This window comes from Microcaecilia unicolor, chromosome 5 (genome assembly GCF_901765095.1).
Source record: "Microcaecilia unicolor chromosome 5, aMicUni1.1, whole genome shotgun sequence".
Taxonomy (NCBI): Eukaryota; Metazoa; Chordata; class Amphibia; order Gymnophiona; family Siphonopidae; genus Microcaecilia; species Microcaecilia unicolor.
The window spans coordinates 250,217,128-250,235,223 of record NC_044035.1 but is presented as its reverse complement, the minus strand read 5'-3'; the positions used below and the strand labels follow the sequence as shown (position 1 = coordinate 250,235,223).

General features: G+C 47.1%; 1 protein-coding gene across 1 annotated transcript in view; it reads left to right on the top strand.

Annotated features, from left to right (window-relative positions):
• Positions 1-18,096, top strand: part of KPNA1 (karyopherin subunit alpha 1) — a 268,403-nt gene that overhangs the window by 117,781 nt on the left and 132,526 nt on the right. The window contains 3 exon segments of the mRNA XM_030203977.1: positions 4,445-4,533; positions 4,833-4,932; positions 6,743-6,906. Coding sequence (XP_030059837.1) covers positions 4,445-4,533; positions 4,833-4,932; positions 6,743-6,906 — 353 coding nt within the window.

Below are 18,096 nucleotides of genomic sequence, written 5' to 3'. Positions count from 1 at the left end.
ACAGGGGGGATGCATCCCATCCTAGACCTAAGGGCCCTGAACAAATATCTGGTCTGAGAAAAGTTCAGGATGCTTTCCCTGGGTACCCTTCTTCCCATGATTCAGGAAAACGATTGGTTATGCTCTCTGGACTTAAAGGATGCTTACACTCACATCCCGATACTGCCAGCTCACAGACAGTATCTTTGATTCCGTCTCGGAACACGGCACTTTCAGTATTGTGTGTTACCCTTTGGTCTCGCTTCCATACCCAGGGTATTCACAAAATGCCTGGCAGTCGTAGCTGCGTCTCTACGCAGACTGGAAGTGCACATGTTCCCATACCTCGACGATTGGCTGGTAAAGAACACCTCCGAGGCAGGAGCTCTACAGTCCATGCAGAGGACTATTCGACTCCTGGAGCTACTAGGGTTTGTGATAAATTATCCAAAGTCCCACCTTCTTCCTGTTCAGAAGCTCGAATTCATAGGGGCTCTGCTGGATTCCCAGACAGCTCGTGCCTACCTCCCAGAAGCGAGGGCCGACAATCTTCTGTCCCTTGTTTCTTGGGTAAGAGCGTCTCAGCAGATCACAGCTCGGCAGATATTGAGATTGCTCGGCCATATGGCCTCCACAGTGCATGTGACTCCCAGGGCCCGCCTCCACATGAGATCAGCTCAATGGGCCCTAGCTTCTCAGTGGTACCAAGTTGCTGGGGACCTAGAGGACGTAGTCCTGCTGTCCACGAGTTTTCTTCAGTCCCTCCATTGGTGGACAATTCGGTCCAGTTTGACTCTGGGACGTCCCTTCCAAATTCCTCAGCCCCAAAATGTGCTGACGACGGATGCGTCTCTCCTGGGGTGGGGAGCTCATGTCGATGGGCTTCACACCCAAGGGAGTTGGTCCCTCCAGGAACAAGGTCTACAGATCAACCTTCTGGAGTTGCGAGCGGTCTGGAACGCTCTAAAGGCCTTCAGAGATTGGCTGTCCCATCAAATTATTCAAATTCAGACGGATAATCAGGTTGCAATGTATTACATCAACAAGCAGGGGGGCACCGGATCTCGCCCCCCTGTTTCAGGAGGCCATCAGAATGTGGCTTTGGGCTCGCCGGAACAGCATGTTTCTTCAAGCCACGTATCTGGCAGGTGTAAACAACAGCCTGGCCGACAGATTGAGCAGGATCATGCAACCTCACGAGTGGTCACTCAATTGCCGAGTGGTACGCGAAATCTTTCAAGTGTGGGGCACCCCCTTGGTGGATCTCTTCGCCGCTCAAAACAATCACAAGGTCCCTCAGTTCTGTTCCAGACTTCAGGCCCACGGCAGACTGGCGTCGGATGCCTTCCTCCTGCGTTGGTGGGGGGGGGGGGGGGGGGCCTCCTGTATGCCTATCCTCCCATACCTTTGGTGTGGAAGACTCTGCTGAAACTCAAGCCGGATCGAGGAACCATGATTCTGATAGCTTCCTTTTGGCCGCGTCAGATATGGTTCCCTCTTCTTCTGGAATTGTCTTCTGAAGAACCATGTAGATTGGAGTGTTTTCCGACCCTCATTACGCAGAACGAGGGGGCGCTTCTGCATCCCAACCTCCGGTCCCTGGCTCTCACGGCCTGGATGTTGAGAGCGTAGATTTTGCCTCATTGGGTCTCTGAGAGGGTGTCTCCCGAGTCTTGCTTGCTTCCAGGAAAGATTCCACTAAAAAGAGTTACTTCTTTCTATGGCGGAGGTTTGCCGTCGGGTGTGACAGCAAGGCCCTAGATCCTCACTCTTGTCCTACACAGACCCTGCTTGAATACCTTCTGCACTTGTCCGAGTCTAGTCTTAAGACCAACTCTGTAAGAGTTCATCTTAGTGCGATTAGTGCATACCATTACCGTGTGGAAGGTAAGCCGATCTCGGGACAGCCTTTAGTTGTTTGCTTCATGAGAGGTTTGCTTTTGTCAAAGCCTCCCATCAAACCTCCTACAGTGTCATGGGATCTCAATGTCGTTCTCACTCAGCTGATGAAACCTCCTTTTGAGCCACTGGATTCCTGCCATCTGAAGTACTTGACCTGGAAGGTCATTTTCTTGGTGGCAGTAACTTCAGCTCGCAGTCAGTGAGGTTCAAGCCCTAGTAGCTCATGCTCCTTATACCTAATTTCATCATAATAGAGTAGTCCTCCGCACTCACCCTAAGTTCTTATCAAAGATGGTGTCGGAGTTCCATCTGAACCAGTCAATTGTCTTGCCAACATTTTTTCCCCGTCCGCATAACCGCCCTGCTGAACGTCAACTGGCCACATTGGACTGCAAGAGAGCATTGGCCTTCTATCTGGAGCGGACACAGCCCCACAGACAGTACACCCAATTGTTTGTTTCTTTTGATCCCAACAGGAGGGGCGTGGCTGTCGGGAAACGCACCATTTCTAATTGGTTAGCAGATTGCATCTCCTTCGCTTACGCCCAAGCTGGGCTGACTCTTGAGGGTCATGTCACGGCTCATAGTGTTAGAGCCATGGCAGCATCAGTGGCCCACTTGAAGTCAGCCACTATTGAAGAGATTTGCAAGGCTGCGACGTGGTCATCTGTCCACACATTCACATTGCATTACTGCCTACAGCAGGATACCCGACGCAACAGTTGGTTCGGGCAGTCGGTACTGGAGAATCTGTTCAGGGTTTAGAATCCAATTCCACCCCACTAGGCCCATTTTTATTCTGTTCCAGGCTGCACTCTGTTAGTTGATGGTTAGGTCGGTCTCAGTTATGTCCTCGCCGTTGAGAGGCCCAATTGACCAGGTTTGTTGTTTTGAGTGAGCCTGGGGGTCTTGGGATACCCCATCAGTGAGAACAAGCAGCCTGCTTGTCCTCGGAGAAAGCGAAAGCTACATACCTGTAGAGGGTATTCTCCGAAGACAGCAGGCTGATTGTTCTCACAAACCCGCCCACCTCCCCTTTGGAGTTGTCTTCCCTTGTCTTTGTCTTTGCTATTTACTGGACTGACGAACACGAGCGAGTTCGGGCGGGAAGACGGTCACGCATGCGTGATGTGCGCGCGCGAGGCCTAGCAAACGTCTTTGCTAGGGAAGATCTCCGATTTGAGGGGCTGCCACGGACGTCACCCATCAGTGAGAACAATCACCCTGCTGTCCTCGGAGAACACCCTCTACAGGTATGTAGCTTTCGCTTTGGTGCTACTGTGTTTTTACAGTGCGCCTGATAGTGGAGACTGGAGACAAGGTCCGTGAGGGTCATGTATGCAAGCAAGCATTGTCCATCAAGTGTGTCCTGACCTGACTGAAAAAAGGTTGTGAACCACTGGGTTAAACCAAGGCACTCAAATAGTACCCTGGTGCTTCAGATTTCCTGCCCCCAAAATGTTCTGAACTTTTGTGCTGCCAGTGCCCAGAGAGCATTTTCCACTTGCCCAAAGCAGTTCAGCTCAATAGTTTAATTTAAAAGTACCTCCACTGTCCCTTTACTGCTGACTCAGGTGTTGCCACCTCAAGAATTTTAACTTGGCCCACCACACCCCATCTTGCCCCAGCCCTGCCCCCTTTAGCTTCCCCAAACATCTGAGTCAGTCCTTGGGAGCCTGACCTATCCAGTTTTCTAAATATCCACAGTGAATACATGAGGATTGCATGCATTGCCTTTGTTGTATGCAAATCTCTCATATACATTAATGATATCCTGAAAACCAGAATGCCAAGGTATGTCCTTGGGACTGGGTTGAGAAACACTTGTTTAAATTATTGAATTGTATTTGACCCTGAGGCAGGGACAGTGCAGGTGTGAGGTGAGGGTGTGGCAGGGGGGTGCTTAAACAAAAATTGGTCCAGGGCGCCACAACCTCTTGAACTGGCCCTATTCTTACCACCATTTCTCTTGAGTGCTTTATCCCATCTCTTTAAGGGCTGAAGTTGGGGTTGAAGACATTGTTTAGGCATTCTTTTAAGCCCGATTGATAAGTCTTTTGCTGTTGAGACTGCCCTGGCTGCATTCATACTCCTTACCTTGATGTCATTCTTCCCCCCCCCACCCCTACCCACTTGGTGTAATAAGCAAACTTTGTACTTTTCTTTTTGTGGTATTGTGATTAGGTTACACTGGTCACCTCACTCTTAATTGCAATTGTAAACCATGTTGATGTATTGGGAAAGGCAGTATAGTAAATAAACTAATAAATTAAACTGAAACTAATTTCCTAGCTTGTCTTTTTGCCATGAGTCCTCTTCTATATCTACTTTGCCTGCATAAGAGGTTCATGTACCACACAAGTCTTGTGTAATTTTAGATGTTATTTTGGACTTGAAAAGGTTGGGACACAGTTGTTTAAAGGATGTTTTAAGCTGCATACTTCTGGAATTGTTGAGCTCCCTTTTGTAGGCAATATAGTATTCATACAGTTCCTCCTATAAAGGAGGAGAAGGCTGGCATTTGTGTACCATTTGTAATTATGTAATATATATTCTTTCACAGGCTGTCTGGGCTCTCGGTAACATTGCAGGAGACAGCACGGTATGCCGGGACTATGTGTTGGACTGTAACATTTTGCCACCTCTGTTACAGTAAGTTATTGTTCCAAAGTCTCATTTCTTTACATCATACAGATACAAGATGTTCACTCAATTATTATTAGGGCTAATTTGTGTTTGGGGGGTTTGGGGGTGTGTTCTTTTTTAAATTTTTTATTTTTCTTTCATTAGCCTTTGCTATATATGCGGAATTAAATTGAAAAACACATAATTCTACTTAGAGCAAATGGTTAAAAATAGTCTATTTCTATTTAAGAATCCAAATTGAGCATAGAGAAGCCCAGCTTGTCTTGAGTCAGTCTTTCATGCTTTCTGTGCTCCTTTATATTCAGATTACTTTCAAAGCAGAATCGTCTCACAATGACAAGAAATGCTGTCTGGGCTCTGTCTAACCTTTGCCGTGGGAAGAACCCTCCTCCAGAGTTTGCCAAGGTAACAACTTGTAGGGAGAAACATTAGAACCACTCAGCAGATCGTGTTCTGTTCTAGGTGTAGGGATTTGATGTAAAGGGTGAAGGGAAGAGGGTCATTGTTTTTTTTTTTTTTTTTGTTGTTGCTTTGCCAGAGGGATAGTAGTATTCTGAGTGCCTGCTGTATAGTTGCCCTGCCTGCAACTATACAGTCACTTTAGTCAGGTGAAACTGGCACTGGCTACTTAATTTGTCTTTAATACTCCAAGATTGTTGGCTTTGAATTGTTCTTGATTTGTAATATTGTGGGGTTATTGTTGGATAAATTTACTTGAAGTAAAGTATCGCTATGATTCATCCTAATAATGCAGGTATATAATTTAAAGTAATCTGCACTGGTAATCAGTGTGGGGTTGAGCATATCTTTCAATTATTGAATTGCAGACCATGTACTAAAATTTGCTATTGCTTTGATGCAGCTATCAGAGGTCACCTATAATGAAATATTTTCATTTGAAAATTAATGGTTAAGAGAAAATTACACCCTTATGCTTTTATACACCAAGAGAATTGCCTCATAAAATCACTATTTAAGTTCTAGATAACTTGGCAATAATCCTATGAAATTGTAAAGGCAAAAAGCTTGGGAAGTATTATATCTTTGTTCTAGTATTTCTGTGGTGAGGATTCAGGCTAAACATCCTATTTCTCTTGAGCATTTTCAGCTCATTTTGTTATACTATATATTATACATAACCTTTAATGCTATTGCACTCATGTTTTTATTCTGATAAAACATGCTTAATATGTGTTACTGTAAAAAAACTGAGGCTGTAAGAGAAGGAATCAAAGCACACCCAAAGGAGCAACAAACCAAAAGCACAAGGAGCCTTCAAGAGGGGGGCATCAACTCAGAGTTTTATTGATCAGACGTGACACGGTCCATGTTTTGGCGACACCGCCTGTCAGAGGTCTTTCAATGATTACAAAATCCAAGGGTGTCAAACAAATCAGTTGAAAAATGCTAAATCTGAATTCACATAAGATGCCATCAACGATGCGGGTATGAAGGTAAAATGCCAAAAAATCTTTACCTTCATACCCGCACCATTGTTGGTGTCATTTATGTGAATTCAGGTTTAGCATTTTTCGACTGATTTGTTTGACACCCTTAGATTTTGTGAAAATTGAAATACCCCCTGATGTGGTCACTGAAACATAGGCCATGTCCTGATCAATAAAATTCTGAAGTGACACTCCCTCTTGAAAGCTCCTTGGGCTGCTTTTGGTTTCTTACTGTAAAACTGGACAGCACTCACAATGCGAGGGAAAAAAAAGCCCAAAGAAAAACCAAATGACCCTAAGATCAGAGTTTGTGCTGTTTTTTTTTTTTGTCTCCCAAGTAGTTGTCCTCTGGGATTTTTAACAAACTAAGGGCCCTGTTTACTAAGCAGTTTTATAGGTGCATTAATGTTTTTAACGTGCATTAACTATGTACGCACGTTAACCATGTACACGCCTACAATATCCCTATAGGTGCCTACATGGTTAGTGCGCACGCTAAGTGTAGGTGCACTAAAAACACTAACACACCTTAGTAAACAGGGCCCTAAGACACCTTTTAAGCTACTTGATTAAATTAGAACATACAGGACAACAGCCTGAAGACATATTGTGTTCTTCTTTTTTTTTTTTTTTTTTTTTTGTTATACTGGGAAGGAAAGAGTCCAGTCTGCTGTACTTTGACAAGCTCAGTAATGACTGGTCTCATCTGCTGAGAGCTTGGAGGGTTCCCATCTGATTTTTGACTTTTTTCTTTTTTCCCCCCTTAGGTATCTCCCTGTCTGAATGTGTTATCTTGGCTGCTCTTTGTCAATGACACAGATGTGCTGGCTGACGCCTGCTGGGCTTTGTCATACTTGTCCGATGGACCCAATGATAAAATTCAGGCTGTCATTGATGCAGGGGTCTGTAGGAGATTAGTGGAGCTGTTGATGTAAGAATTTTTTTTTATCATTGAATATTTTATTGTGTTTTACAGATGTATAGGAACAGTTTGTACAATACCATTGCAAACCCAGCAAAATAGATACATAAAGATGGAGTCACAAACCTATTAACCCCCTCTCATAGACCTCAATATACAAACACTTAACTTCCCTCTAATACAAATCAAGCTCTATGAACCTCCCCCCCCACCCCCCCCCCCCCCCCTCCCGGCCGTCCCCTGCTCACACCATAACTCCCATCTTTAATGAATTGTCCACTGGGTTCTTCAGGACAATCTCCCTAACCTCCTCCTCCCCCTCCCCCCCCCCCAAACTCGGATATTAGCAAAACAATTTTGGATTCTATCCCAGTCTCGTTTGTGAGGTAAAACGTAGTCCTTACGTTGTGCAGCCAGGCATTCCATATAGATTAGTTGATCCAATTTACACCTTCATGCATCCAGAGCTGAAGGTTCCGTGCTCTTCCACTGCAATGCTATAAGACTTTTTGCTGCCTCCAGACCCCATCACATTAGCTTACCCTCCCACCAGGGAAGTCCTCTTGTTATACAATCCTAGTAGGCAAACAGCGGGACTACAAACCAAAGAAGTCCCTAACAGAACTGAGATTGTTTTCATCACTCACAACCAGAACTGGGCTATCAAGGCACAAGTCCTTCTGGGTCCTGCACCTCCAACATACATCAGACATATTTGGGAACAAGCGCTTCATTCTATCAGGTGTGTTATACCATCGGGTAAGCACCTTATATGCATTTTCTTGCACCAGCTTACACAGTGAAGCCTTCTGTACTTCTGCACACATGGTCTCCCATTTCACGTCAGAAAACTTACACTGCTAATCTGTCTCCCAGGTGCATTGAAGTTTATGTGGATTTGAATCCCACCCCCTAAGAAATCTGTATATCATCGAAATGGGCCTAGGCAGCTTCTGCAAAAGTAACCATAAGTTCTCCAAGCTCTCCAGCTAATGGGGATCCTCTCGATGCCAACCAACCCTGTGTGCGCATAAAGTGCTGAATTTGCAGATAGGAGAAAAAAAATCCCCCTTAATAAGAGCATGCATGGAGCGCAAGGCTTCAAAGTCCATAACTCGGCCCCTTATTATCAGATCCTGAAAATAGATCAGTGCCAATTGTTCCCAATGAGCAATTGTTGCATTCTCCCTCCCGGCCAGAAGCCTGGCTCCCACCTAATCGATGCTGAAGAGGAAATCCACTCCAGTTGACCCCAACGTCTCTGTAATTCTCTCCAGATCTCTAGCAAATGTTGAATAAAAGGATTCGGGGTGCCAGCCACTCCTCCCCCAATCCGTTAGTAGTCCACAAGAAAGAACCTAAAGATCACATGGGAAAATAGGACTGTTCCACCAAAACCGCAGGTTTGTTCCCCCTCTCCCAATCTAAAATCAGCTGGTGTTGAGTTGCAAAATAATACCATTCGAGTTTGGGGACTGCTCTCCCTTTTGGGGCACCCCAAAGAACCTGTTCCGCAAAATGCTTTACATTGTAAATAAACTGGGATAGAGTACGCTGTAGACGTTGCTGCGGGACCCAAATAGGCAAGGATTGAAATAAAAACAGGAATCTGGGTAACACATTCATTTTTACTACCGCAATACGGCCCTAACAAGATAACCATAACCATTTCCAACTGGACTCTACACGAATCTGGTCCAAAATCTTGTCATAGTTAAGTGAAAATAACTTAGAGATCCCGAGGTATTCTGATTCCCAAATAACGGATACTATGAGAGGCCCATCGGAATGCAATGGCTGCCCTCAACCTATCTTCTTCCAGTTGGAATAGGGAACTCCCCAAGAGTTCACTTTTATCCATATTAACCTTTAATCCTGCAAACCTCTCAAATTCGTGAAGCACCTTCACTACAATGGGTAATGTCAAGCCTGGGTCTCTAATATGAAGTAACACATCAGCAAAAAGAGCAATGCAATGTTCCATTCCCACTGCCTGAATTCCCTGAATATCTGGGTGTTGATGTATCACTTCCGCCAAAGGTTCTATATAAAGCGCAAATAGAAGGGGTGACAGAGGACACCCCTGCTTAATCCCTCTACCAACAGGAAAAAAGGAGGTATACGCCTATTAATACGAAGATACGCCTTCGGAGTAGTGTAAAATGCCTCTATCTAGGAACAAAAATTAGCCCCAAGACCCATTTGATGCATCACCCACCATAAAAAAAAAGTCCAGCTAACTCGATCAAAAGCCTTCTTCGATACTACTCCCAAGAACACTACACTAGACCCGGAAGTTCTAAGCCTCCCAGATCAGATGAAGAGTGCACTGAATGTTGTCACCCACCTGCCGCCGAGGGATAAAACCCAGTTGATCTATGTGGACTATCTGCGGCAATACCCTAGCCAATATATTGGCCAAGACTTGGCATCAGCATTCAAAATGGATATGGGTCTATAGACCCCGCATACTGATGGATCCTTCCCTGGTTTTGGCAACACTGTCACTCCTTGTTTAGCCATAGATGGTGGCAAACTGTGTCCTGTAAGTACTCCATTGCCCACGCACCAATAAGTCCCCTATTTACCCAACAAAATTTGTATAAAAGCGTGCTGTAAAACCATCAAGACCAGGAGCCTTCCCATTCTGAAGCCTAAGAATAGCCCCTTGTTCTTCCTCCAACCGAATGGGTTCACCCAGCTGTGCACACTCCGATTCAGTGAGTCGTGTAAGGGGGATAGAATCCAGATAATGGGCTATCGCTGAGGCCGACTCTCCATCTGTTGCTCTATATAAGACCTGGTAGTAAGTATAAAAACAATTTTGAATATCAATCAGTATATTGCCAACATCCCCCGCTGTCCTGGATCTTATGAATAGAAGATCTCATCCTCCACACCCAAAGAAAGCGAGCTAGCATGGTGCCCGCTTTATTTGCAAATTTAAAGAAACTTTGCTTAAGTTTTGTTCTCATGAAATCCACTTTCATCATCTGGAGTTGTGCAAGTTTCCCTCCTCACTTTTCATAACTCTTGCTATACTTGTTGTCCTCATTCTCTCTTCCTCCGAGCCCTCCATTTAACCAGGGTCCCACGTTCCACTGCCTTCAGTGCGTCCCATAGAAGACCATCACTCACTCCCCCATTATTAAGCAATCTAAACTCCTGTATAGTTTGACAAAGCTCCTCCCTCACTTTCTCATCACCCAACAGTAATTCATTGTCTCCAAAAGCCCTGCCCCTGTGATTTCCCCAACCCTTGAATCTTGATCCATACCAAGGTGTGACCTGTAAACTGTATATTCTCCAAGGACAAGCAAGCTGCTTGTTCTTACGATTGGGTGACGTCCACGGCAGCCCCAGGAATGGAAATCTTCCCTAGCAACAAAAAGTTTGCTAGAGCCTTCGCGGGCGCGGCCATCTTCCTGACCGTTGCACGAGAGTCCCGCTTAGTCTTACTTTTCCCGCGGTGGAGAGTGGCTATTTATCGATATCTCTCCTCACCCCAGTAAGAGCCTTCATGTCTTTTTCGCAGTTTTCCTCCCTTCTTACTTTTATTTTTCAGTACACTGTAAAACTAAAAAAAAAAAAAAAGTCCCTTAACTCTTAGTTTTGGCCCTTTTAAAGTTTTCTTTTGTTTTTGTCGCGCCCTCTTAGGCTGCGCGTACACGTTTTCCTTTTTGTCTTTTTAATTGGCACAATCGAGAATTTTGACTTCACCGCCGCTATTTTTCTGTCCATGTCATTGAGGACTCCCAGCGGCTTCAAGAAGTGTACTTGGTGCAACTGGGCGATCTCAGGTAACGACCCCCATGCGTAGTGTCTCCAGTGCCTTGGGCCCGACCATCGCCCAGATGCATGTAAGTTTATTTTATTGCATTTGTATCCCACATTTTTCCACATGTTTGCAGGCTCAATGTGGCTTACATTGCTCGGCCAAGGTGTCACCACGACAATAGCATATACAATTATTAATTGCATAAGAACATGGGAAACATAGTGTATAAAAGCATCATATATATAGATAACATTATCGGAATAACAGGTAACGCGGCAATGTATTAATGTTCAGATGTTGTGTCTTAGCCTTAAAAAGTGAACACAGGCGTCGAGGAAAGCTCTACGGGATCGTCTTTTTGGAGCTTCGCCCGGTTCTTCGACGTCGACATCGGTACCGCAGTCGTCGACTTCAGGAGCGCAGGTAATGGCTGCCTGGAGACCACCACACACTGGGAGCAGTGAGTCGTTGAGTGGGTCTCCACCTGCCTCGAAGACTTCTGCTGTACAAACCCACCGGGACCAGCCACTTTCGGACTCGACCCCGCGTCCTCGTCGGTACCGAGGAGCATCGATGACGCGCTTCGAGCGAAGGCTAAGAAGCATCGTCATTGGTCTCCTTCCAGACACGGTACCGGGAGCTCTGGGGTGTCGAAGGATTCGGCACCCGTGAAGCGCTGATGCCGGGAGGAGCGCTCACCCTCCATTCAAGAGATGTCAGTCTTCGGGCAGCTCGGTACTGCCGCCTCAACCTCCACAGATTCTGGCGCCGACTCCTGCACCGATCCCACCGCCTTTCTCGACAGCGACTTTGGACAAGCACATCCGAGCCATTCTTCTAGGTCTTCTGGAAGGGCTGCTGCATCAGTCTGCTCCGGTGCCAGGGGTGCTTGCACCCCCGGTACTGCCGATGGAAGCGGCAGCTGGCTCGTCGCCTGTGGTGAGGTCTCCGACACCGGGACCGCCTACGGCATCGATTGCCACCCAGGACGACTCCCCGTCGCTGGAGGGAGCTTCATCGCTGCTGGCATGGGAGTCGACTTCTCGACATCGAGGACATGGTTCCTCGGCGTTGAGACGGGCCCGGTTTTGGACTGCAGTTAAGGAACTCTTGTCCGATACCGATGAGGATGCCTCATGGGATGAAGAGCAAGATCCCAGGTATTTCTCTTCTGAGGAGTCTTGTGGTCTTCCTTCTGATCCTACTCCTTCTCCAGAAAGAAAGCTTTCTTCCCCAGAGAATCTTTCTTTCTCTTAATTTGTCCGGGAAATGTCTGTGGCTATTCCCTTCCCCATGGTCTCTGAGGATGAGCCAGGACTGAGATGCTCGAGGTCCTTGACTACCCGTCACCACCTAAGGACTTATCCACGGTTCCTTTGCATAATGTGCTCAAGGAGACTCTTCTGCGGAACTGGATGAAACCATTAAGTAATCCCACCATTCCTAGGAAAGGTGAGTCCCAATATCGGATTCATGGAGAACCTGAGTTGATGAAGTTGCAGTTACCTCACGACTCTGTGGTTGTGGATTCCACTCTCAAGAGAGCCGGGAGTTCTAGAGATTTTGCCTCGGCACCCTCGGGACAGGAATCTATAGACTCTTTTGGGAGGAAGGCCTACCAGTCCTGTATGCTTATGGCCAAAATTCAGTCTTACCAGTTCTACACGAGCATTCACTTGAGAAACACGGTGAAGCAACTGGTGGACATGGTCGACAGGCTCCATCCGGGGCAGGCCAGGCCTTTTCAGGAGGTGGTCAGGCAGCAGAAGACGTTTCGTAAATTCCTGTCCAGGGGTGCTTACGATTCTTTTGATGTTGCATCCAGATTCGCTGCCCAAGGTATAATGATGCTCAGACTCTCATGGCTGCATGCCTCTGGCCTGGACAATAGGGCCCAGCAGCGGACTGCGGATGCCCCTTGCTAGGGGGATAATATTTTTGGTGATAAAGTCGAGCAAGTGGTTGATCAGATCACTCAGCGGGAAACCGCTATGGACAATCTCTTCTGCCGGGCGCCTTCTGCTACTACTTCATCAGGTAGACAATTTTTCTGGGGAAGGAGGAATGCTCCCTATGCTTATAACAAGCGTAGGTACAATCCTCCTTCTCAACAGCCTTCTCAGGCTCGTTCTCATTGTGCACCAAGGCAGGCCCCTGCGGCTCCCCAGCAAAAGCAAGGGACGGACTTTTGACTGGCTCCAGTTGAGCATAGCCGCTATAAAAGTGTCCGAGCCGGACGGCTTGCCAGTCCGGAGGGAGGATGAAATTCTTTCACCAAAGGTGGCCTCTCATAACCTCCGACCGGTGGGTCCTTCAGTCTGGTTAGGGTACTCCCTCAAATTGACTTCCAGTCCTCCAAGTTGCCCACTGGGAGCTCAGTCCTTCAGCTTCTAGCACAGGCAGGTACTTTCAGAGGAGCTCTCCGCCCTTGTCAGCGCCAATGCACCAGGGCAAGAAGGGCTGGGGTTCTATTCTAGGTACTTCTTTGTGCAAAAGAAAACGGGGGGGGGGGGGGGGGGGGGGGGATGGGTCCCATCCTAGACCTAAGGGCCCTGAAGAAATTCCTAGTCCAAGAAAAGTTCAGGATGGTTTCCCTGGGCACCCTTCTCCCCATGATTAAGGAAAACGATTGGCTATGCTCTCTGGACTTAAAGGATGCTTATACTCACATTCTGATACTTCCAGCTCATAGGAAGTATCTTCGATTCCGTCTGGGAGCGCAGCACTTCCAGTATTGTGTGCTGCCCTTTGGTGTGGCGTCTGCGCCAAGTATTTACAAAATGCCTGGCAGTAGTTGCAGCGTCACTACGCAGACTGGGGGTGCATGTGTTCCCTTATCTCAACGATTGGCTGGTGAAGAACACCTCCGAGGCAGGAGCTCTACAGTCCATGCACATGACTATTCGACTACTGGAGCTACTCGGGTTTGTAATAAATGACCCCAAGTCCCATCTTTTCCCTGTTCAGAAACTGGAATTTATAGGACTCTACTGGATTCACGGACAGCTCATGCCTATCTTCCAGAGGCCAGAGCAGACAATCTTCTGTCTCTAGCTTCTATGGCCAGAGCGTCTCAACAGATCACAGCTTGGCAGATGTTGTGACTTCTAGGCCATATGGCCTCACAGTTCGTGACACCCATGGCCCATCTTCACATGAGATCAGCTCAATGGGACCCTAGCTTCTCAGTGGTATCAAGCTGCAGGGGATCTAGAGGATGCAATCCAGCTGTCCACCGATTTTCACAATTCCCTTCAGTGGTGGACAATTCGATCCAATTTGAGCTTCGGACGTCCTTTTCAAATTCCTCAGCCGCAAAAAGTGCTGACAACTGATGCATCCCTCCTGAGGTGTGGAGCTCATGTAGATGGGCTTCACACTCAAGGAGTTTGGTCCCTCCAGGAAACAGGTCTTCAGATCAATCTCCTGGAGTTGCGAGCATCTGGAACGCTCTAAATGCTTTCAGAGATTGGCTGTCAAATCAAATTATCCATATTCAGACAGACAATCAGGTTGCCATGTACTACATCAACAAGCAGAGGGGCACCGGATCTCGCCCCCTTTGTCGGGAAGCCGTCAGGATGTGGCTTTGGGCTCGCTGTTATGGCATGTCTCTCCAAGCCACGTATCTGGCAGGCGTAAACAACAGTCTGGCCAACAGATTGAGCAGGATAATGCAACCTCTTGAGTGGTCGCTCAATTCGGGCGTCCTTCGCAAGATCTTCAGAGAGTGGGGCACACCCTCAGTGGATCTTTTTGCCACTCAAATCAATCACAAGTTCCCTCAGTTCTGTTCCAGACTTCAGGCCCACGACAAACTAGCATCAAATGCTTTTCTCCTGCATTGGGGGACAGGACTTTTGTATACGTATACTCCCATACCTCTGGTGGGGAAGACTTTGCTGAAACTCGAGCAAGACCGCGGAACCGTGATTCTGATTGCTCCCTTCTGGCCGCGTCAGATTTGGTTCCCTCTTCTTCTGGAGTTGTCCTCCAAAGAACAGTGGAGATTGGAGTGTTTTCCAGCCCTCATAACTCAGAACAAACGGGCGCTTCTGCATCCCAACCTCCAGTCTCTGGCTCTCACGGTGTGGATGTTGAGAGCATAGACTTCGCTTCTTTGGGTCTTTCTGAGGGTGTCTCTTGGGTTTTCCTTGCTTCCAGGAAAGATTCCACAAAGAAGTATTACTTTTTCAAATGGAGGAGGTTTGCCATCTGGTGTGATAGCAATGCCCTAGATCCTCACTCTTGTCCTACACAGACCCTTCTTGAATAAGTTCTACATTTGTCAGAGTCTGGTCTCAAGACCAACTCCGTAAGAGTTCACCTTAGCGCAATTAGTGCTTTTCATTGTTGTGTGGAAGGTAAGCCTATCTCTGGACAGCCTTTAGTTGTTTGCTTCATGAGAGGTTTGCTTTTGTCAAAGCCCCCAGTCAAACCTCCACCAGTGTCATGGGATCTCAACGTCGTTCTCACCCAGTTGATGAAGCCTGCTTTTGAGCCACTGAATTCCTGTCATCTGAAGTACTTGACCTGGAAGGTCATTTTCTTGGTGGCTTGTTACTTCAGCTTGTAGTGTCAGTCAGCTTCAAGCCTTAGCAGTGCATGCTCCTTATCTCAAATTTCATCATAACAGAGTAGTCCTCCGCACACACCCTATGTTCCTGCCGAAGGTGGTGTCGGAGTTCCATCTGAACCAGTTAATTGTCTTGCCAACATTTTTTCCCCGTCCTCATACCTGCTCTGCTGAACGTCAGTTGCACACCTTGGACTGCAAGGAAGCATTGGCCTTCTATATGGAGCGGACAAGCCCCTTCAGACAGTCCGCCCAAATGTTTGTTTCTTTTGATCCCAACAGAAGGGGAGTCGCAGTCGGGAAACGCACCATTTCAAATTGGCTAGCAGATTACATTTCCTTCACTTATGCCCAAGCTGGGCTGGCTCTTGAGGGTCATGTCACGGCTCATAGTGTTAGAGCCACGGCAGCGTCGGTGGCCCACTTGAAGTCAGTCACTATTGAAGAGATTTGCAACGCTGCGACGTGGTCATCAATTCACACATTCACATCTCACTACTGCCTCCAGCAGGATACCTGATGCGACAGTCGGTTTGGGCAGTCGGTGCTGCAGAATCTGTTTGGGGTTTAGAGTCCAACTCCGCCCCCCTAGGCTCATTTTTATTCTTTTCCAGGCTGCACTCTCAGATGTTCTGCTTCGTAGGTCAATCCTTGTTATGTCCTCGCCGTTGCGAGGCCAAATTGACCTTCTTTGTTGTTTTGAGTGAGCCTGGATGCTTGGGATACCCCAATCGTGAGAACAAGCAGCCTGCTTGTCCTCGACGAAAGATACATACCTGTAGCAGGTATTCTCCGAGGACAGCAGGCTGATTGTTCTCACAAACCCGCCCACCTCCCCTTTTGGAGTTGTCTTTTTCCTTGTTATTGCTTTATAATTTGACTAAGTGGGACTCTCGCGCGATGGGCGGGAAGATAGCCATGCATGTGCGGTGCGCGCGCCCGAAGGCTCTAGCAAACTTGTTGTTGCTAGGGAAGATTTCTGTTCCTGTGGCTGCTGTGGACATCACCCAATCGTGAGAACAATCAGCCTGCTATCCTCAGAGAATACCTGGTACAGGTATGTATGTTTTGCTTTACCAGTAGTGGGGTATTGCACTCCACATGTTCCAGTGAATCCAAATCCCATCAATACAGATATATGTTTGGGACATATGTGAGTAGCAGTTGTAACTGCGTTGCACTCCATGCATTAACTGCCAACAATATACCACTTCTGAGGCCTTCAAAAGTGAAGCAGTGCTTTGCTATTGGGCTCACTGTAGTGCCCACCCCCAGTGGAGTGGTCCAGGCATTGGCCTGGCACTACATTAAAATCTCCACCAACCACCACCTCCTCATTAACAAACCCCTGGATCTCCCCCAGGAGTGTTCGGAGAAAAAATCTGCCTGACCTGTATTCGGAGCATACAAATTAATGAATGTGAGTTCCCTGCTGAGGGGTACTTAATGCCACATCTACCACTCAAATCTCTAAACACCTGTTGTATAGTGAACCCAATATTCTGCCTAAGCAAAATTGCTACTCATTTGCGTTTACCCCCTGAACCTTGATGGACCACCACTTCCCCAAAGGGGCAATGGTTTAACACATGTGCATTATGGGGTTGCAAGTGAATTTCTTGCAAAAATGCTATATCACATTGCATTCTCCCTTATTCTTTAAAAACCATACTACATTTCCCTGGATTGTTAAGCCCATTTACATTCCAGGTCTTCACCACCATTTCGTCCCCTCTCCCCCCTTCATCCCAACCCTCTGAGTAGAGCTTCCCAAATAGGTTAAATCCACCGTTCGCCCATTCGATTGACCCATACCACCGCCATTGATCCTGAATTGCATCCCCACCCTAATCCTATCCAACCCTCCCCATGGAAACTGCTGATCTCTTCCGTATTAGATCAACCAAACCCAGAGGAATCAACCCACTCTCCAGAAGGCATTCACTCCCCACTTAATTCCCGAATTGCCATCATCTGCATTCCGATCCCATGACCCTCCCCTGCACCACCCAGGAAAGCGCACTTATACTATTAACCCACCTGCACTTTTCCATGCACTCCCCCCATGCATACCAAAGCATCAAACACTCCAATACTGTCGTCAACTGCAACCTCAAGACAAGTCCAAGTACATTCAGTCCTCTTCCTCTTAGTAATCAAACCTTCACACATTGTGACCTCCAAGTTCCACAGCCCACGACCTGCTGCCATGCCGAATCAGGTCTGGGTTCCGATATCATCACTGCTGACTTAACTGGTTCCGGTACCTTTTCACTGCCTAAGGCTTGCAGTGCTGACTAGGCCTCCTCTGGTGTTTTTTCACCTTCTGTGATTTTCCCACCACAGTGAGCCATACCGCAAAGGGAAAGAGCCATCTGTAACAAATTCCCTAAGTCCGCAGAAACTGAGTAACCTCCCAAAAAGATCTGTTCTTTTGGAAAGTAGACCACATCAAGTCCTGGTAAACTTCTATCTTGCAGTTTTTCCAAACAATTTCAGACTGTTGTCATGCTTTAACTAGAATGTGCTCCTTCGTAGGGTACTCCGCAAAGCAAACTACAGTGCCTCGTGGCACAGTTTCATGGAGGGGGCCCAGGGCCCTATGAGCCCTCTGAATATGAAAATCCATTTCTCTCCTCGCTGGACTAGTTTAACAGGTAAGAGCAAAATTCCTGTATTGCTGCCACACAATTGGTAAAAGACTCAGTTTCAGGAATCCCTTTGAAACGCAAATGACATCTTCTAGACCTGTTTTCCAGGTCTTACACTTGATCTTCTCATCCTCACTGTCTTTGTTGACAAAGTTGTGTAGCACTCCCATTTCACTCTTAATACAGCCGAACCT